At 41.6% G+C, this 22,719-nt stretch overlaps 1 protein-coding gene across 1 annotated transcript in view; it reads right to left on the bottom strand.

The window, feature by feature from the left end:
• The window catches only part of ANO4 (anoctamin 4), a 230,427-nt gene that overhangs the window by 130,281 nt on the left and 77,427 nt on the right, over window positions 1-22,719 (bottom strand). The window contains exons 4-6 of the mRNA XM_010853456.1: window positions 20,885-20,985; window positions 17,433-17,477; window positions 7,624-7,755 (exon numbers count right to left, since the gene is read on the bottom strand). Of these exons, the coding sequence (XP_010851758.1) occupies window positions 7,624-7,755; window positions 17,433-17,477; window positions 20,885-20,985 (278 nt within the window). The remainder of the gene's footprint in view (window positions 1-7,623; window positions 7,756-17,432; window positions 17,478-20,884; window positions 20,986-22,719) is intronic.

Here is a 22,719-nt window from a genome sequence, read left to right on the forward strand (position 1 = left end):
TTTTTGCTTTTATTTCCAATATTCTGGGAGGTGGGTCATAGAGCATCCTGCTGTGATGTATGTCGGAGAGTGTTTTGCCTATGTTCTCCTCTAGGAGTTTTATAGTTTCTGGTCTTACGTTTAGATCTTTAATCCATTTTGAGTTTATTTTTGTGTATCCCAGCAGTCTTGATTCCAGCTTGTGTTTCCTCCAGCCCAGCATTTCTCAAGATGTACTCTGCATATGTGACAATATATAGCCTTGATGTACTCCTTTTCCTATTTGGAACCAGTCTGTTGTTCCATGTCCAGTTCTAACTGTCGCTTCCTGACCTGCATACAGATTTCTCAGGAGGCAGGTCAGGTGGTCTGGTATTCCTATCTCTTTCAGAATTTTCCACAGTTTGTTGTGATCCACACAGTCAACGGCTTTGGCGTAGTCAATAAAGCAGATGTTTTACTGGAATTCTCTTGCTTTTTTGATGATCCAAAGGATGTTGGCAATTTGATCTCTGGTTCCTCTGCCTTTTCTAAAGCCAGCTCGAACATCTGGAAATTCACAGTTCATGTATTGTTGAAGCCTGGCTTGCAGAATTTTGAGCATTACTTTGCTAGCGTGTGAGATGAGTGCAATTGTGCAGTAGTTTGAGCATTCTTTGGTATTGCCTTTCTTAGGCATTGGAATGAAAACTGACCTTTTCCAGTCCTATGGCCACTGGCCTTCAGAGCTAGATAATTCTTTGTTGGAGCTCCTGTGAAGGATGTTGAGCAGCATCCTTGCTCTCCATCCCCTTACATACCAGTGGCAGTCTCTGCCCTAAGTTTAGACAGCCAACAATGTTTCCAGACATAGCCAAGTCACTCCCCTATTGAGAACCAGTGATGTATAATTTAGTGTTGGTGACCTACAGCTAAAATGGAAGCTCCAGGAAGGCAGGAATTTTTGCCTGTTTATTCACTGTTGATTCCCAAGTCCCCAGAACAACAGTGGGCATGGAACATGTGAATGAAGGAATATTTGTTTAAACACATGCACGCACAACAAACATATGCTTCAGATGCTTCCATTTGGAAGTGATCAATATTTAATTTTACCTCACTTTTTATGGATTTTCATCAAAATAAAATAATGGTAATGATAGAAATTTTAAAATTCAGGGAGGAATATTTTTCTCTGTATCTAACACAAACATTTTTCTGAAAGGCAATTCAGAATTGATCTCTATCTGGAAAGAGTATACTATATACATATTATAAAAAGAGACATGAATCTTTTCCAAATTTCCTCTTCTCTGTGTCCCAGTAGAAAACCTTTATTATGAGTATTGACCTTAGAAAGTAATTGCCTCAAGGGCAGTACTGCTGATGCCATTTTAAGAATGAAGGGCAGGGCTACTGAAACAGGCCAACACTCACAGGCAAGGAAAAGAGGAGGAATAAATTAATTCCTGAATGGACTTGTCATTCACAGTCATCTGGTTTGACCAGAGTTTAATTTATCTCAGAGAGTTGGTGGGCCTGCCTGAGGGGTGTCACATGATAACAAATAGTAGAGAGAGAGAAGGTCCGATTTTGCATCCACCATACCAACCACCACAAGGGAAAATTTGGCAATGTCTGGAGACATTTTGATTTTAGCAACTAAGTAAGGGTAGGGGGTGGGGGGCAGGAAACTGCTATTTGCATCTAATGGATAGAAGCCATGGTGCTACTAATCATCCTACAATGCACAGGGCAGTTCCCCACAACAAGACGTACTCAGTCGAAAATGTCAGCAGTGCCGAGGTTGAGAGGCCCTGCAGTAGAGCATGTTTAAGGGCATGGGATCTGAGACCTCTCTGTGCAAATCTGAATTCCTGCTTCATCACTGTCCAGCTGTCTGGCAAACCAATTTCCCTTTTCCTCCTGGGCACAAAAGTAGTTACATTAGCACTCCTCAAGTTAGGGCTAACTACACAACAAGTTCTGGTGCGTGAAATGTGGGCATAAGTGCTGTCCACCACTTCTAAAACTGGCTTATAAAAACTTCCTTCAAAATCACTCATCTCTTTTCGCCTTCCATAGACCAGATGCAAAGGATCTAGGGGATGGCAGAGTCACTAGACAGACAGAGCCTGGGTACCTGAATGACTGTCTGGAGCAGAGACAGCGCCCCTCCGTCCCTGTAGTGACCCGCAGTAGACCATGATATGAATAACAGACAGACAGACAGACAGACAGACTTCTACAATGTTAAGCCACTGATGCTTGGGGTTGATCAGGTAGGTGGACTGTCACCTACTACAGGCTTCTTAACCTCTCTGTGCCTCGATTTCCTCATCTGCAAAATGGTGGTGATAACACCATCTCTCCCATGAGGATTAAAGTTTTTAAAATAGTGTCTGGCATCTAATAAGAGTTTTCCCATCTGAGGGTCCACTTTCAGTGACACCATATAAAATGACCAACGGCATTGTATGTTAATTTATAGAGATATGTACTCAGGTTTGCTTTTATTGCCTCCCAAACATTGATATATTTGACTTCCCTGGTGGCTCAGTTGGTAAAGAATCTGCCTGCAATGCAGGAGACCCAGGTTTGATTCCTTGGGTGGGGAAGATCCCCTGGAGAAGGAAATAGCAACCCACTCCAGTATTCTTGCCTAGAAAATCCTGTGGACAGAAGAGCCTGGTGGACTACAGTCCATGGGTTTGCAAAGAGTCAGACACGACTAAGCAACTGAGCATAGCAAACACTGATATGGGTTTGAAGTAACTGGAAACTAGAAAGCTAGGCTATTTGGTTTTTAATCAATTCTTTAATTCTTTTGTATAATGTAGTTCAAAGTACAAAAATTTAAGATTAGATTTATTCCATGTTATTCTTACTACTTTTATCCTCATTTTATTCATTTAAGTACCTATCATATGCTAGGTGCTGTGTTAAATGTTGGAGATAGAATTATGAGCAGAAACAGACATAGCCTATGCCTCCATAGCGTTCAAAGCTTACTCAAGAGTTAGGCGTTAACCTTGTAATACCCAAATAATTATAAAATCTCAAATATGAAAAATGTTATAAGGGAAACACACTGCTAAAAGAGTACAAAGCAAAGAGAAATGGTCTTTGGAAGGATGGAAGGAGGGTTTTCCTGGAAGGAGGCTTCAGAGCTGAGTTTGAAGGATGAATAAGAATAAACTTGGGGAAGGGGGAAGGAATGAGAAAGGAATTCAAGGAGAGGAAACAGCATATGCAAATATCCTGAAGTGAGTATATCGAAAGAACTGAGAGAAGTTGTATATGTCTGGATCGTAAGAAGTGAGGGGAGGAAGGTAGTCAAGGCAGATAAGGCTGGAGAGGAGTTGGCTGCATGGCCAGGCCATTCAAGGCCTTGTAGGTCATTCTCAATAATTTTCATATTTTTTCTAAACAGGGTGAAGTAACATGATTAGATAAGCATTTTAAAAAAACCTCATTTTGTATGCTTTTAAAGAAAATGGAATGGAGGTAGGCAAGGGTGGAGCCAGGGGACCTATTATTTCTGGATTACAGAGGTGAGATTGTGGTGGCAGAGATGACTGGATTAAAGAGACACTTAAGATAAAAACTCATTAGCCTTTGGAGTTATCTTAGATGTGGGAAGTGGAGGTGAGGGAGGTGTCTAGAGTAGATTCTAGACCTTGGTTTCAGCAACTGGACAAATATTATGCCTCTTACTGGACAGATGACAATGGACATGGACCACTTTAGAGGAGAAAATGTCATGTTTGGTTGGAGATGAGTATGCAGTGAGCTAACCTCACATCATCTTTATTCTTTGCTCATAATATGATTCTCCTATTTTCATTTCTATCTATTCATCTACTTTCTCATTTAACAAATCATTATAAAGTACCAACTATGGGACTCAAAAATGGTGATATAGACACAGTCTTTAGAGGAGCTTATGGTCTAGGAGAAAGCAAAGAAAATGGATACTATTAAGAATTATGATAGCAAAAATATTATCACCAAGACATAGAAGAGTATACTTCACCCAGAATCAGGGTTGGAGGGTGGAAATTATAGAAGGTTCTCTGGAGGAAACGTCTCTGATGCAATGTGCCAAGAAGGGAGCCTCGGGGAAAGGGTATTCCAGGTGAGAGAAGAGAATGTAAACAAGGAGGGTACAGAGAGATACTGAGGTCAAAGCAGCTCAGTGTGGCCAAAGCATACAACAGGGAAAAGGAAGAGGGGGCTGGTGGGCCAGCCGAGGATTCTGAGTTTTATCCTGAGAGCAGAGTATGTTTAAGGCTCTTTTCTACTTTGGTCATTATTTATTAAACATCCCATTGTCTCTTCTTCTACATTCATGTACACTCACATACACACACACCCTTACATTTCTATTATCCTTTTTTCAATTCCTGGACTAACATAATATCAAATATTCTGCAAAGAAACCACATGAGATTTTGGACAGCATTTGGAAAACCAGGGATCATGTTATAACTCCCAGAGCTCATTAGCCAGCACTTCTGTTCACTTTAAACCCATTAAAATCACTCTTGAACCGTCCTTAGGGAAATCTTTTTCTAATTGCTTCAAACCATTATTTCCAAGTGGACAGCCTGTGTTCTTCAAATCTTATTTATATACATTCATTAAAGGATGTTGTCCATGTGGCATGTTAGTTTTCAAACAGAAAGAAATCCCCACTGCCTATAACATTCAAGACACTTGTTGAACTTTTCCTCTCCCAACGGCACAGGAGAACTGCCTAAACTACATTCTCGGTCCCACTGAGGTCTGGTTCTGAGGTTTGCTCTGTTCCAACTGTCCCTCTGCTTCTTCCTCCTTAGTTCTCCTATGTTGGAAGCTCATCTTCCACCGATCACTCTCTTTTTTTCAAACAATGATGTCAGGTTTTCTCACACCTTCGACCCCAAAACAGAAAACTACCTGTGGTTTTTCAAACACCCTGTTCTGATTCATGCCTTTGTAGTTTTAAACATATGTTACCCTCTCTTTTTAGGATATGCTTCGCCCTTACCTACACGGACAAGTATTATCCTTCAAGGCTTATCTCAAATATTTTTTTCTCCTAACCCACCCTTATCTTTAAATAGTCTCCCTCCAGATCTGGAGGATGGAGCAAGCCCTCTTGTAAGTCACATTCAACATACTTTTATAGTGATTCAAGTGGTCTTCTCTCAGAGGAAAGGATAAAGAAGATGTGGTACATAGTTATAATGGAATATTACTCAGCCAAAAAAAGAACAAAATAATGCCATTTGCAGCAATGCTGATGAAATTTAAAATTACCATACTAAGTAAGTCAGACAGAGAACGACAAATATATAACATCACTCATATATTGAATCTAATTTTTAAAATGATATAAATAAACTTACTTACAGAACAGAAACAGACACACACATTTTGAAAACAAACTTATGGTTACCAAAGGGGAAACATGATGGGGAAGAATAAATTAGGAGTCTGGGGTTAACACACATGCACTGCTATGTATAAAATAGGTAACCAAAAAGAACTTACTATATAGCATGGGGAACTCTACTCAATATTATATAATAACCTATTTGGGAAAAGAATCTGAAAAAGAATGAATATATGTCTATGCGTAACTGAACCACTGTGATGTACACTTGAAACTGACACAACATTGTAAATCAACTGCACTCCAGGAAAATTTAAAATTAAATAAAACAGTCTACTCTATTTACTAGGCGGGGTCAAGGTTCTGTATTATTTACTATATTTTGTTGATATATGCCCTGTATCCAGACAGTGTCTGGCTAGAAGTAGGCATCAAATTAGTGACTGCTGAATGAAACAATTATTCAGTGAACAAATACCCAAACATGTCAAAAAAAGCTTCTCAAATATATGTGAGAGATGGCTGAATACCACCATCCCACAGGCTGTTAGCCCTCATTTATTATATCGTTTAAAATATCCATAAAGGTATAATTCTCAGGTCTAGTTCCGAGGGATCCTGGTGGGCGCCCAGGTGCTTCTGACTGATAACTCTGCTGAGAAACTTTGTTCTAAAGCCAGAATATTACACAACATAACCAGCGTGAAGACAAGTACTGGGAAGCCTTTCTCTTTCATTTACCTGTGTTCCTCTGAAGTAAAACAAACCCCAGGTGCACACCATATATTTCACTGATGCTTTCATCTACCCATCCATCCAGCTAAAACTTTTGAGACCCTCCTACAATCTGCTAGGCATCCTCTCAGGCAGGTGGGAAGCAAAGTGAACCTTTGCATGTAAATCAGACTCTATTCCAGAAGGCTTTAAAAACAAACACCTGCTTGTGTAAGAAACTTCAAGATGAACAACACAGGCACAGCGAGGGTTTAAATGAAGAGTGGGAAAACGTCAGCTTTCAACTGTCTTTTTCTCTTAAGAAAACATCGTAGGTCCTGATCTTGGGGTTAACTTGAAATCCTGCTCAGTTCCTATTTCCCACGGAGGATTTAGCTAGGATTTCGAGGCTGGGCTGTGAGCTTCATGTCTTCTTCAATAACCCTTTTAAATCTTCACATAGCGGGGCTTGTTTGGCATCAGTCTAACTGGTGGGGATCTAGAGTTTGGCTGAGTTAGAGGCTTATGGCATTTCTTCCCTTGCATTACACATTACACATTTTGATGCAGAGCATCTATTCTTTGATTTTCCTTTTCTCCTGCACCCTCCAGAAATCCAAGGCTTTAACTGATTTTCTGTTGCTGAAATGTGCCCCCGCCTTGCACTCTCTGCAACTTGACAATGCCATTTGGTTTATATTTTTCCCAAAGTCAGCAACCTAGTTTTTAAAAAAACTCTGTTACCCCCTTTCTTTCCTTCAGGTAAGTCATTTTTATGGAGGCTGTAGCTATAGCTGAAACAGGAAGTGCCAGGAATTCCTGAAGTCTGGCTGAAAGCGAGGCCAGGCTCACCTGATTTATCCTCCTTTTAAGCGGCTGTCTTGGGCCTGGTTGTTTATAGTCTTTGGCATGGTTTTCTCTCCTACCACCGACCCTGCCCTCTGGCCATGATTTCTTGTCGCATCAAAAGCTTCAGAGTCAATTCTTTGTCACTTTTGCAATTCTTCAAAGGCTCCATTACTTAGCTAACCCCTTCTTCCCCCAACCATACAAGCACAAAGTGAGCAATCACTCCTCAGAGCCTGATCGATGAGTCCAGAAGCCGGCTGCTAGGTTACGTGGCTTTTTCTGGGGCAACGTGGTGAGTTGCTAAAGAAAGGGGAGTTGAGAGGTGAACCAAGATTTTTTTTTTTAACTCAACAACCCCTCATTTTAATAGGGCAACAGCTTCCCTATGTGCTGGCTCGAGGCAGATGAGCCTGCAGAGGGCTCTGAGCACTGGGCTTTGGCGGAGCCACAAGACAGAAGGAGCCTGGATCTCTGAATCAGAAGGTGGTGCACCCAACACACATGAGCAAGCATTCTACCGTGTTGAGCTGCTGCGATGTGGAAATTGTCTGTTACAGCAGCCTGCTTACCCGAAAGGGGATATGAACACAAAACAGGACTGCTGGGGAGACGGGCACTAGGCTGTTCCTTCCAAGCACCACGGAATCAAAGGCGTGCAGGAGAGGGATCTACCATGGCAGCATGAACTTAGTAAGACAAGGGCTTTCACAGGAAACACTCACTGATGGATCCTTTGCTGGCTGAAAGGGGCAGTGTAGCAGTCATTCTCCTCCAGGTCTGGCAGTGTCTCCTTGTCCAGCCTCATTGGCTTCTTAGGTAACCATCTCCGAAACCTGCTTATTTGTTTATCGATCCTGTGGTACATGAAAGGCAAGACCAAAGGGTACAACATGTCAGCATTGCCCCAAAACACAGGAGGGGGGTCTCCACAGAGCCGCAATTATGACCCACACACGCTGGACGTGCTCACTGCACTCATGAAACCCCCACTGGCACAAAGAAGGAAGCAAGCCGAGACCCAGTGTCCTGATTGCCCATGATATCACTGCTATGAGTCACATGTCTACCCACACGCCAATGGATGGCCAAGGAGTCAGAACGAGGTTGGAAGGCTCCGGAAAGGAAGCGGACAGTCCCTGAAGCAAAGCAGCCAAGACCTTAAGTTCTTCCATCCTGCAGATTCTAGAAACTCACTGTGTGCTTGGAAAATCTCCCCATCCAAGGTCAGGGAAGAGCTGAAGCTCTAGTTAGTTGGCTTTGGGGGCGGGGCAGAGACAGCACATTTCAAGGGTGGACTGTGCACAGAGAGCTCAATATCACCATTTGCTTTCTGGCCCTCATACCTTCCTTGAACAGCCTCTCAGCAGATGACGTTTTTTTTTTTTTTTTTAACTTTCATGTCTCTTTTCATGATGCTGGGGTGGGGTGTCATGACACACATGTATCACTCTGGTCAGAGTACACAATGATGCCAAGCCAAAAAACCCAACACTGTCCCCAAAGCAGTTTTCAAGCCATGATTTGCCTCCCTGGTGGCCTCCCCATTCCTTCTGACTTCTGATGAAAACATCTGGCCTCCACGTGACCAGATTCTCACCCACTCACAGCCAACTACTAGAAGAGCAAACACCACAACAGACTTTGAAATGATACCTACACCACTGGAACTTTTTTTTCCCCTAAGAGCACACATTAATAGCAGCTCTATGAGGCAGACTGAACAGGGACCGTTCTCATTCACACATCATAAAAGAGACCCATGGTGGGGTAATTATCCAGCCCAAGTTACCCAGACAGTGAATAAAGTCAGAACCAAAATGCAGATTCTAGACTTTTGATTTTAAAGTCCCATGATCATGCCCATCACAGTAGTTGATAATGGGAATCTTCACTTAAGGGCTATGGAAGAGACACATTTCTGTGGGGATGAAAAACCTTTAAATGCCTTCTATTAACTGAAAATACATGAAATTTTGGCATCTTTTATTTTTCTCCCCAGTTAAAATTATTCACATGGCAATTTGTCCTTTTCAGTGAAACTCCCAGATGAATGGATTATTTTTTTTTATAACAAATCAACTCCAAAATGAATAGTAACAGTAAACTCCTCTTTTACCACCTTTTATCTTCAGCATTGCTCCAGCCTCACCACAACTCCCTTCTCTGCTTGGTGGTGACTGTCCTTTTTCCAGAGCCTCTGAAAGTTCAAACTGGAAAGAATCCTCCAGCTTCTTGAAGACTCTCATCTCCAAGAGGACCTGTCCCCATCACATATATACATACAGAAATAAAGATTCTACTCTGGGTCACATAGCCAGAAAATAATCGATTGGAATGGCCCAAAGACCCAAGAAAGCGGGAAAAGCCTACATTTACTTCACCCCTAAGATTCACCTTCTTTCCTCATCATCTTTTTAGTAGCAGTGAAAGTGTTAGTCACTCAGACATGTCTGACTCAATGCGACCCCATGGACTGCAGCCTGTCAGACTCCTCTGTCCATGGAATTCTCTAAGCAAGAATACTGGAGTGGGTAGCCATTCTCTTCCCCAGGGGATCTTCCTGACCCAAGGATGCCCCATTATCTTTTTAAAGACACTTAAATATAGTGAGATGTAAGCCTCAGAGAGGTGATATGACACAGTGGTTGAGAACATGAGCTCTGAGGCTGGAGTGCCTAGATTCAAACCCTGGCTCTGTAAATAACAGCAGTGTGACCCTGGGTAAGTTATTTAACTTTGCCATGCCTCAATTTCCTTATCTGTAAAATGGGCATGATAATGATGTGTAATTCATAGGACTGTGATGATTAAATGATCAAAATGTACATAAAACCTCCAGAATGGTATCAGTGCACAGTAAACATGGCTATTATTACTACGTTTTTCTTTTTTCTGCAAAGACAAGAATTTGAGCAACCAGCTTGCCTCTTAACAGTTTTGTCCTTCAGCTTTTCAATTCAAAGTTAACTATGCATCATGAGCATCTATTACTTGCCCAAGTTCAATGATTTAGTCATTAAATGAAACTTCCTAGGTTAAGCTGGTGGGCTTCCCTGCGGCTCTTGGCTTTATTTCATCTGATTGCCTTGAAAGTTGTTCATGAAAGACAACCCTGGTCCAGAGGTTTTCCATAACAGAGCTTTCACCTCCCACACGTGTCCAGTCTGCAGCACTAATTGGATTACACTTCGCATTCTCATGGAGTCTGGGCTCTGAGTGCAATGACTACGAATTTAACCAGATGGGTACAGTGCTCAATGTGGAGAAAAACAAAGCTGTAAAACTTCAGGGAATGAAATGGCAACTTTCTGCAACACGCTTGGGGCACAACTATTTAAGTGAATTGTGGAGATGGAGGGAGAGACGACCAGGGTATGAAAGTGAAAAATGAGGAGGGGGGAGAAGGAAGTGAGGGGTAGACTGCTTGGCGTGGTGGAAAGGAGCTGGGATTTGCCCTTGCAATGCCGAAATCCTGGTTCTGCTGCTTATCAGCTGTGTGACCTTCCACAAAATCACTCACCTTTCTGAGCCTTATTTTTCCAGGGTTTTTAAATGGGATCATCACCATCATCATCATCTCACTGACCTCACAGAGTTGCTAAGAGGCTTATAAAAGAGGATGTGCATGAAATGCTTTGGAGAAACTGCCAAGCAGAGAGCAGGGTTACTAATCACTCTTTGAGGACCACAGAGGTTAATGTAAAGTGATGGAAAGGAGAGGTAGTGGGCTTTTGAAACACTATGGTAGAGGAAAGATATTCAAAAGACAGCTTAAAAATAACCCCTGAGGGTGTGAACCAGCTTTCATCGGGCAGCCTGAGCAGAAGCAGAAAGACAAAGCATGGACTGTTCTGGTCCCATCACACACACCAGTCCATGCTGCGTGCTCACAACAAGAGAACAGAATGCTCAAAAGTGATCAGCAGTTTGTAGCCTCCACTGCTTGGCAGAATGGCCCTCCAGTGATGCCAGCACCCTAATCCTGGAACCTGTGAATATGAGTGTAACACAGCAAAGGGACTTTGCAAATGTAAGCTGGGCCTTAAATTATGGACAGCATACTGGATTACTCAGGTGGACACATCTAATCACTAAGCCCTTTAAAAGCAGAGAGCTTTCTCTGGCTGGAGACAGGAGAGATGAGGCCAAAGGGAGGTCAGAGAGATTCAAAGTGTGAGAAGGACTCAACTAGCCAGAGCTGGCTTTGGAGGTGAAGGGGGCCAGGAGCCGGTGGCGGGGTGGAGGGGTGGGGGTGGTGGCAGGAAGCCTCTAGAAGCTGAGAAAGACCTTTGGTTAACAGCCAAGAAATGGAGACCCTGGTCCGACGACAGCATGGAGCTCAGCTGTGCCAGCAACCTGGATGAGACTGGAAGCCAATTTTTCCCAGGAGCCTCTGAAGAAGAGCTGGCTGGCTATCACCTTGATCTCAGCCTATGAGACCCCGAGCAGAGAAACCAGATGAAAGCTACCCCACCCAGACTTATGACTCACAGAACTGAGATAATAAATTTGTCTGGGGATGTGTCATAAAAGCAATGGGAGACTACCACACCTCTCAAAACAGCCTTGATCCCATCTTCCTCAGACCTCGGCTGGCCAGGTTCCCATGGGCTGAGACTCATGCTCCACACTCTGTCCCTACCTCCCAGGTAAGTGGCTCTGGGAACAAGAGTTTGTCCCTCTGTGGCTGCATGACTAACGTCCATTCTTCCACAAACCCACTCCTGGCCCCAAACTGTGCCACTCAGACATCAGTGAGCATCCCCTTCCATCTTGCCAAGGAAAGACACACAGTGCAAAAGCCACCAGGCTGGAAAGCCTGAGAGTCAAGCTAGAGGCCTGGGACAAACCTTTTATCCTCTCAGGACCTTAGTATCCTTGTCTTTAAAATGATCAATCAGATGCTGTCTAATATATGTTTCTGGTGACTTTAGAGGTCATATCTTGGCTATACCATTTCAAACAAGCCTTGAGTTAATAAAGAGCTTTCCTTTTCACAAAGCATAATGGATACATTTTTGTATAGAATGATGACTCTGGAGTCAGCGAGAAATGGATTAACATTCTCACCGCTCAGCTCAAAAGCGGTGAGTGCCGTGGTTGGCAAGGGACTAAGCCTCTCTGAGCTAACACACCCATTACAGATGGAATTGGTAAGGATAATGCATAAGGGTTTACACAATGCCTTGGCTGGACAAAATGCTCAATTAAGTGGTAGTTTCTAGGATGAAGAAAACGATGATGACAATGAACTTTTGTTGACCAAGTTCTCAACAGACATTCAAGAGCCATGATCTTCTCTTATATATTGAGGTCTGTGCTCCCATGTCTCACAGATATCCCTGAACAAGTGATCCTGAAATTTACTTAGAGCTGAGAAGTCGAAAAACTAACTAACCAGAAAGCATCTCATTTGTCTCTTCAATAGAGGAGTAGGGCTTACTTAATAACGTCTCCTCTGACAGGAGAAAGATAAAATGTCGGTTTAATGACAGAGCATTGATTTTCGTTGCATCCACTGTCACTTTGGTCCATCTCTGCCATTTACCGAGCAAAATCCCTCTCACAGACTACACAGGCACATCAATAAAGATGGACCACCTGCTTGAGTATTTGTGGCCTTGACTTGTCAAGTTAGCATCTAGACCAAAAGGTGAGTCACTCTCTTAAGAAAGTTGTTCTGATGGTAAATTTGGGGTGCTCCCCAAAAGACCAGTTCATGACAGGTGAGGTTTTGGGTAGCTGGAAAGAGCAAGCATAAACTAAGAGGCCACGTGCTCCAGAGCCCAAGAGCTGCAAATACTGAGCCCACACTCCACGACTACTGCAGCCTGGGCGCCTAGAGCCCGTGCTCCACAGCAAGAGAAGCCACTGCCATGAGAAGCCTGCTCACGGCAACTAGAGAAAACCCGTCTGCAGCAATGAAGATCCAGTGCAGCCCAACATTAATTAGTTAATCAAAAACAAACTAGGGGGCACACATCTCCCACCTTGGCTGGGCTGTGCCTTGGGAAGGTCCTGGTTAAAATACCTTGACCTCAGCTTCCTCAGTGGTGAAGGGGAGACTGTGGTGATCTTAGAAAAGGCCACATGCAGAGAACTTCCCCCCTAACCGATAAACCTGTCTGCAGGCCTTTATAAATTACTGGCTGTACACAGAGTCCCAGCCTGGATATGGAGGGTGCACCCTGAAGAACCAGAAAACAAGGGCCTTTTTCTTGAGCCACTAACAACCCAGGAGGGAGTTTGTACTAAAGACAACTCAATTAGGCTGAATTAAATGAAACAGGTAACTTCAGAGACAGCTGCTTTTCCCCAGATCAGAATACTATAATAATAGCATCAGGTTTCAAACAGTTAGATTACATTTTCAGAGATAATATGCTCAGAGAGCACAACAGATGAGCTTTTAAAAAATGTAATGGAGGCACCGAACACAGGCCTACGTTGCAGGAAAGGAAGCCCTCCTGGATGGATAACAGACAACAGAGGCTTGCATTTCTTTTTCCTCTTCTTAGAGCCAAGTGCCCCATATTAGCAGTCTCTCCTCAGATAGGAGTTAGGGATCTTGAGAAACTAATGCCATTCTTTTAGGTCACAAGGCTGCTAATTGGGGCAGAGCTTAAGTATCTTCTAGAAGAGTCCAAAGGTTTTGGAACATTTACGAATGTTAATTTTTTAAGGTGAGGATGGAAATATCCAAGCCATGCTGTAATGTTGCCTGTATACTCATCTGATAAGACTGTGCAGGCACTCAGTGTGTAACACAGCAGGACAAGTGTTCATCCTGCCAAGCATCGCAAAGGAGAACGTCAGTCAGGATGCGTATGGGGGCGAGGAGGAAAAACAAATGGGCAGTACTGAGACTTCAGCTACCAGTCACCCACAATCATCAGACTTACGACTTCGTAAGCATATCTTTTACAGGCTATATTCATACTATTTGGTGAGAGTAAAAATAAAATAAGGCCGAAGAACAGTGATACATTTCCTTTCTTGACTAGATGGGTATTGTATAATATCTCTAAGTCTGCTCAAAGGTAAGTGTCAAAGCATCCTTTAATAGACCAAGTATGAGCATAAAAAGAACACTTACCCCCAAAATACATATCTGAATTATATGAGTGTGCTTCACGGTGTCAGGTGACTTTTCACAAACAAAGATATTTGTGAAATGATGCTTTATTTTTCTACCTGCTCAGAAACTTCACAATTTTTATTTCTTTTCCCTTATTCTGAAAGGAGGTAGGTTTGTTTCCAGGGTGCTTTTGTGGATTAATGAAGTAAAATATCATTTGGAAGAATGAAACCAAAAGCTAAATTAAGTATCCATATTTAGGATGGCATGAGGATCTCAGAATATTGAAGTCAGTATGTTACTACTGGTGTTATGACTAGGATAACAAGTTACATACAAGCCCTGCAATTTGGAAGTCATCTCTGGCTACAGAGACACCTATTCTTCATCACTTAAATCAGCCTGTCCTGAGGTGAAGAGTTAAAGCAGATACAAAATTTTCTGACAAACTGCATTTAAAAATTTGTGCTGCACAGACTTCAATAAGTAATACCACCACACTGATATCCGAAATTTAATCCTGTGTGGTCAGCAGTAAGGCTTATCTCAAGAGGCCATTCTGAATCAACGTGTCATACAACCAGAACTGGGATTTTTTTTTTCCCTTTATTTTGACCCAGAGCCTGCGAGTGCCTTTTAAGGACTCGATTCTTCTATAGTTGTTATGTATGCGCTTAAGTAGCATCAACTCTTCCAGGCCAAAAATTAGTGCTTAGTAAGCTGTTCTTCCAGTTCAAGAAACAAGGATTTCCCAAGCTCTTATTCACTCACAACCTCCCTTCTACACACACAGAGAACATGTGGTGGGTGACATGGTCACAGCCCTGTGTGCTTTCCTCCTCTTGCTCCTGTTCTGAACCCCATCCACTTTCTCCTTTGTCACCGCAAACCCTAACAAGGTGGCAGTAAGCCCTCACTTTCTGATTCATCAGGACCCCCTCTGTTCTCCACCAGCTATAATTTGCTTTCTGTTACTCTCCTCTCCGCAATTATCATTCTCAAAATGCACTAGTTCCAGACCAGCAACATCAGCATCACTGGGGATCTTAACAGAAGTACAAATTATTGAACCTCATGTCTGGGGATGGACCCATCAATCTGAGTATGAAAGAGCCCTGCAAGTGATCCTGACACATGTGAAAGTTTGAGAACCACCATTCCATGGAAACTGCTAGCATGGTGGTTACCAAGGTGACCAAAAATCAGTTCTCATCTCTCATTGTTCATCGCTGAAGAAAACCCCTTCTTATGGGAAATTGTACATGGTACCTTTGATACTGCCCTCCCCAGTTCCCCTTCTACTTCTTGAATTGTTCCTTTTCATTCTCCCCCACCTCTTCCTGTCTCCTTAAAGCAGATTTTTCCAAGCAGTTGCTACCGGCCCTCTTCTCTTCACTCCATGCATTGCTCCCTGGGAAATTCCATCCACTTCCCTGGCTCAGGTCATGATGGCTAATGAGCTTCACCTCTCCATTTCTATTCTCTGGCTTTACCTTTAGCTTCAACTGCTTTGGCATCAGTTTCAAAAGCCTCAAAGACCAACTGTGACACAAATTACCTCAAAACCTACTGTGAGTCATAATACAGAAGTGTCAGATAACTAATCAACACCTGTCTTACCACATCTGTATCTCCCTGAATTTCCACTCTTCTACTGCCTCCCAATCCCTTACATATAAACCTCTTTCTCTCCACCATTTCTTGTTTTCCAAATACCCACCAAGTCCTTTTGCCTACACTTTCCTCCAATCTTTCTCAAATACTTTGCTGTTTTACTTGATAGATTATTTTTTGGCTCTGCATGGAGCAGGAGTACAATCTGGGTGCTTTAGAGTGAAAGTCAAGGAGACAGAGATTATGACTTGTTGTAAGGAAGCACTTTCTAAGTCAGGTGTTCACAGATGGGTTCAGGGATTCCGTCTCTAGACATGTTTAAACACAGGCTGGCTGATGATATAACAGAGGTTCAACAGCCAATGAGTGGCTGGACTTGATGACATTTGATATCCCATCCAACCTTGAGATTATATGGGTCATTTAATCACCATTTTCTTTCAAGTCCTCATTGCTCACCTCTTCCCCACATTGCAAACAATGTTTCAGTCCTCGATCTATGTCTGATGCTTCAGGAAGTCCTGGTTTTTCTATGCTTTTCTTTGTGGCCTTATTTTCCCACTGCAAATCCTCACACATATATATGAAGATTCGTTCATTCATTTGCCCCACCTACTATATGTGAGGTGCTGGAAAAACAGCCTTCATATACCTTCTAGATGGAGGGCCTACATCATAGGCTATAGCACAGACCCAGCGATCTGAGTTTTAATATGCTGTCCAGGTGACTCTGCTGCTGGCTAAAGTCTGAGAACTACTGAAATAGGCTAAAGTGTGCATGAAGTTTCTGTAGAAGGTCATTATGTGACAAGGGACTTGTCTCTGGTGAATCCAAATGCCATGGCAACCATCTGATTGAAAGAACTGCTAATAACGATGCTTCTCAGGAAAATTTTCGGGAAGCACACCTTAGTTTTTTAAAATGCCTATTTTCATGTCATATTTTGTCAAGCACACATGAACTTGGTTAAACTCACTAAACTATATCAACTATTCTTCTTTTTATCCTTCTGCACTGAACAGAAGCAGAGTGAATTTGAGTGCTAGATCTCACAGAACTGAACTCTAAAGATTTTCAGACAAATGTAATGGTTTCCAAGTTGTTTAACTATCAGCTCAGCTTAGGGAACATGATTACATAAGACGAATTAAAAGTTTGAAGTTAGATTGCCAATGATCACCATGAAATCAAATCAAAGAACATACTGAAATCTCCTCTTCATCCCCAACTTCTCAAAAACCAAGGAGAAACAAGCTTAGGAAGGCAATACAGCACAGTAAAGGTAGTCCTCATCCAGTAGGATTTTGGGGGAGGAGGGGTTATAAAAAGAGGGTAGGAGGGCTTCTGAGTAAGGTAATATATCTGCAAATTTTATTAACAAAATATTATTAACATAGGAGGACACTACCCATGGTAGGATCCGAAGCCACCTGGGAGGGTTACTGGCTGCACTTGGATTTCAAATTATATATAGTGGAGGGAGTAATTTGCATGGGGAGAAAAGGAATGTTCAGACCAAAGATGCTTTCTAAACAGTGGGGCTTTCTGGGAATTAGGATGGGGAACTCTCACCTCTCAAACCCAGCCTCAACAGACCTGCAGATAAATTCTGCCTCCCAAGTGTGGAGAAATCACAGGGAAGACTCTAAGAGGAAAATTTCCATCTTTGCTTCCCGCTCCCCAACCCAGCCTAACTTGAAATAGCTATTTTTGGTGCAGCAACCAGCTCTCCCATGGGACAAAGGCCCCTCCTCCCCAGCTTGTCTTCCTTGTCAATGTTGGGAGCACACAGGACAAGAGCTAAAAGAAACACCATCGTGACACAGCATGCTACTAACCTGCTCATGAACTTGTACCGGCGGGGCAGGTAATAGATTTTTCTCCTGGAAGAACAGCAAAAATGAAGCCAGTCGAGAAGAAAACCCATCGTCAGTTACAGTTTGAACTAGCAAGGAAGGAAAGGAGATTGAAGATAGAAGCCTGTAAGAGGTGAAGAAGAAAAAACTAAAAAGAGATTAACAGTGAGAAATGTAGTGGGAACGCAGGGCATGCATTTTTGACTCATGAAATCATATGAAATAGTTTCTATTGACATTGCTTCCTCTCCTTGTTACCATCAATTTTTACACTTGCTCTTCACCTATAGAACCTGTGCAGAGCAATAATTTGGAGCAATTGGTATTTGTATGAATTCAGCTGAGGTCAGCTTTTTTCTTCTCTTCAGGATACAGAGATAGATTGCCAGCCTGCTCGCAACATACATAATTTAACAGGCACACTGTTATATTAACAAATATTTCTACAGCACTTTAAGTTTAGAGAATGTTTCTGTCATCTGATATAGGCAAAGGTAATATAAATTATATATAAAAATATATGTTTTTACAACCAGTATGGGAAGGACACTAACAAATAAGTATCAACAGCCTGCTGGAAATAACCACACCAGCACATATTGTCTAACCCCTGGCCCTTGTGTATTGTTAATTAAAGAGGTAAACCAAGGAATCCCGGAAAAAACTCTTTTTAAAAATCAGACTTATTAAGGGTCTGTTGTACTTCTATTACATATTAAATGTAATTAATGTAATATTAAATGTAATATTAAAGTATTACAAATGCAAATTCTGAGTATAGTGTGAACAGAGAACATGTGCATTAGATACTTCTAAAAATGCAATCTCTCTTTCCATGGTTTTGACTTCAACCAATGGGTACAAATGGATGAATAGTTTGCATGGATTTTGAACTAAGATATTAGAGAAAATTGGAAGTTTATACATCAAAACTTTAGTGCATATCTGTGAAAATTTGAACACATATCCCATGTTATAAAGAGGCAGATTATAGAGACAATAGAAAAATCAGTGGCTGCCAGGGGTCTGGGCTGGGGGGAGAAGGGATAGAGTAAAGGGGATTTCAAGGGCTGTGAAACTATTCTGCATGATACCATAATAGGGGATACATGGCACCTTGAATTGTCCAAACCCACAGAATTGTACAAGACAAGAAGTGAACCGTAAACTATGGACCACTAAAACAAACACCACCATGACAGAGCGTGCTACTAACCTGCAGATAGTAACAATGTGCCGATACTTATCCATCAGTTGTAACAAATAAACCACAATGCAAGGTACCAATAGTAAGGAGGCTGTAAGAGGGGTGGGAGGAGGTCTATGGGAACACTCTGTACTATCTATTCAATTTTCTGTAAACCAAAAACTGCTCTAGAAACTGTCTATTTAAAAAGTCTATATCCTTGGACACACAGGTATTTAGCAAAAGCAGGTTTTAGTGACCATTTCCCACAAGAAATCTATTCCTCAACTTCCTTTTAAATATCATAGAAACGAAAATCCAAGGAGACTAAGCCTGGGATTCAGAAGTACAGTCTATAGAAAATAATAAAGGTAAGATTCTTGGAGGCATTTCAATGTCCAAACTGATGCTTGAACACTTTGTTGAACTGATATGTCAGGACAATTCCTCTTTTGGAAATACACGCTGGATAAAAAAGTCATGTAAATTTTAAATGCACCAAGTTGTATCAAGTGAAGCTATGCTTAGGTAAAATCACATCAATATTAATAAGGCCAACTCATGGCCACTTGTTAACAGTATTTCCTCCTAAAATGTTGTCCTGCAGGAATTCCTATCATGTAAAATTATTATTCACAGTTGTTATGGCTTTCATTTTATTGCCTGGATCACATTCTCTGAATGCTGCATAAGAGAAGTATTCATGTTGCTTGCAGGCGGCACTCTTCTGCTATTATGTAATGAGCGCACAGAGGTGTTGTCTATGATACAGCCAGTTTCCTTAAGTTTTACTACCTTACTATTATCAAAAGGTAGACTTTTTAAGCTCTGTTGGCTTTAAGCTGGTGGTTTGATCTATGACTCTATCTAAGCATATATTTATTTTCCCTTTGGTCCTTATGTATGACATAGCATTAATTCACATTGATAAATTACTGATTGTGCAAACAATTGTTGACGGAAACAAAATTGGTATTCCTTCTCTCTCACTGATTACATATATTACATATATATATATAAAATTTAAACAATCCTTGGGTTCCAAGATTTTCTTTGTAACATTTTAAAAACAAAAATAAGTGAAAAATTTAGAACTACTTTAGTCTCAGTTCCTTTGAGAATTCTGCCTTAAGAAAAATACATGGTAGAAGTATCAGCCTCTATTTTGAATTTGTATTAGGACACAAAGACTAATAAAGAAAATAAGATGCACCAGAGAGATATATTACAGGCTTATGAATGGAAATTGCCCTTCCCTAAATGTGTTCCTAGCATCCCTTCATTTCTAAGAATATAGATGGATCTTTGTCTCAATAACTTTCCACAGCTCATTAACAGCTATACTTTAGAATTGGCCATCTGCCTAATTTCTGCCCTCTGACTTGGTCGTATTGGCAAATGTTGAACCAAAAGTAGAAAGTATTTAATTCTTTTGTCCCTTAAGAACTGTCCTTGGTACTAAACCCCTCCACCTCCTTTAAGAGATTCTATTATTTCTACATATCTTGGCATTCATAATTTAAGATTTAATACTTAATTTCATTTCTATCTAGCAAACAATCACTTTTTCTTAATCTATAGGGAATATAAGAATATTTACTCTGAGATGGAGGAAAATTAATCCTTTAAAATAACTAAGAAATTCATGAAAAGTACTTTATATTCCCCACTCCAGTGTTCTTGCCTGGAGAATCCCAGGGACGGGGGAGCCATCTATGGGGTCCCACAGAGTTGGACACGACTGAAGCGACTTAGCAGCAGCAGCAGCAGGAATAAATATCAATGGTTGTGGTTTGCACAGTATTTATGACTTGACTCTTAAAATGCAAAAATAGTTATTTAAAAAAATAAGGTCACGTTTTCCTGAAATTTCTTGAACTTGGAGCAATGGAAGTAGACTGTAATTTTTTTCTGGAAGGGACCAGTCAGTAAGGACTTGTACCACTGGTCCTGACATCTGGCCATTCAAAGAAGCAGGGTTTTTAAAATTGGCACTTTGGAAATGAAAATGCCACTTGGAAAATATTTCTTTCTCAACAGTCTATCCTTCTAAGGACTGCATTAGCCAGGCATTTTCACAAAAAGTCATGAAGTCATTATTAGCCATGAAGTTACTTATTGCATTTCCTACACATTTAAAGGGTTTTTTCCTCTAACAGTGTTCCAGTCTGCATTTTGATTTTATTTGTTTCGATAGAGGAGTGCACTAGCAGCAGAGAGAGTGGGGGAGAAATACTTTTACACCTACCTGAAAGGCATTCTTACATTCATTTGTTCTGCATATCTTCCAAGCACTTCCCATGGGGCATGCAACTTCACAAAGATAATGTCACTATTTATTAGAGAGGACTGAAACAGAAAAAAGAAACTAAATTGAAAAGTATATCCAAGTCTCCTATGGTTTCAATTGAACTGGAACTTAGAACACATGAACTTGTACAGGGTTTAAGATCAGAGGGCATTTTTCAGCAATCAGCTGGGTCCTTATGTGTGCACATATCCATTCAATCAATACATTACTGTGAGCCAGGCTCTGGAGAACCAGCAGGGAAGAAGAGAGATACAGATGGCATTTACATTCTGCAAATACACACATACAAAAGAAGACAGGCAAAAACAAGTTAACAAGAGAAAGAGATTCAGAGAGTTGAGTGTTCTGAAGACAACAGAGTCTTGGGAGAAAAAGTTGGAGTGGGATACCCATTTCCTTGGACAAAGGGTCAAAAAAAAAAGTCCTCTCTGAGGAGTGGACATGTGAGTTGAGATATAAAGAAGGAGTCAGCTGGGTAAAAAGCTGAATGTTCTGGGTGCAAAGCCCCTAGGCTGGGAAACAGCTTAGTATGTCCTATAGGGGAGGGGCAAGGAGGAGGGTGGAGGTGCTGGGGAGGATTAATCACAGAGACTGGCATGAGAAGAGGCTGGGTGAGCAGGAGCTAGTATGCAGTGCTTCACAGGCCACAACAACACAGTTACACTTTATGCTAGGTACATGGGGAAGTCATTTTGATTTAGGTGTTCAAAGACCACTGCGGCTGCCGCATGGAAGAGAAAGAATAAGGGAGAGTCACAGTGAAATGGAGAGAGAGATGCTCTCAATCATTCAGGCAAAAGCAATAGTTGGTGGATAAAGGGAACTAAGAGATGTGTCTTAAATCTGGCCGGCATCAGCAAGGCTTTTTCAAAGGACTGTGCTCTTCGGCCCCAAACCTTTCCCTTCTTCGGGGCTTTTTATCAACACAGAACTTAGGGCCGTAAAACTAGGACTTCACACTCCATTAACTACCCAACAGGTTTTGGTCTGTGCCTCTGGTGGCAGGGACATCCCTTATTAGATTTCCTTTGGAAGTCATTTCCCAGGGTGAGGGCTGAGTTGTGGAAGGATGTGGAAGAAAGATGAGAAACAGTTAAGCCAGAGCTTAATGAGCCAAATGGCCAATTACTTATCCTTATCTTTTCACACAGGGTCATCCTGAACTGCATACCATTTAAGTGTTCATAGTTTAAGAAAATCAATTTAAAATTTCATAGTTTAAGATATATTGGGCCTTTGTGGCTGAACTCTCCTTATAACAGTATCTATACACAAGTTAACATTTCTACACACCTGACAAAAAAAACCTCAACTTTATGCTTTAGCAGGGGTACATTTACACTGTAGGGAATTGTTTTTACATTGCAGATGAAAGGCAACTGTAATTCATTTTTTGTATTTTCATTCAGGGTCTTCTTGCTGGGCTTATAAATATTGTATTTAAGGCCTAAGAACGCCTCAAGATATTATGGAAAAGCCAACTGTTATCAACAACAACATTCTCAGAAACTTTGGTGATGCTGACTTTCCCATGGGGAGAAGGGCCAGGATCCAAGTACACAATGGTGAAGGGGAACCCCTGATATCGGTTAGGAAAAAAAAAAATCAAATTTTCTGGCAGTTCAGGCTGAAATAAGGTTTTATCTTTCAACGTAGGACAAGCAGACACCTACCTTTAAGCCCCCTGAGAACAAGGAAAGCTTCTGTTGTTCATGGTTGAATCCTTTGGCCCCAGAACAGTTCCTGCTATGGAGGGAGCTCTCAGCCGATAT

This window comes from Bison bison, unplaced genomic scaffold (genome assembly GCF_000754665.1).
Source record: "Bison bison bison isolate TAMUID 2011002044 unplaced genomic scaffold, Bison_UMD1.0 scf7180017864327, whole genome shotgun sequence".
In the NCBI taxonomy this organism is placed as follows: Eukaryota; Metazoa; Chordata; class Mammalia; order Artiodactyla; family Bovidae; genus Bison; species Bison bison.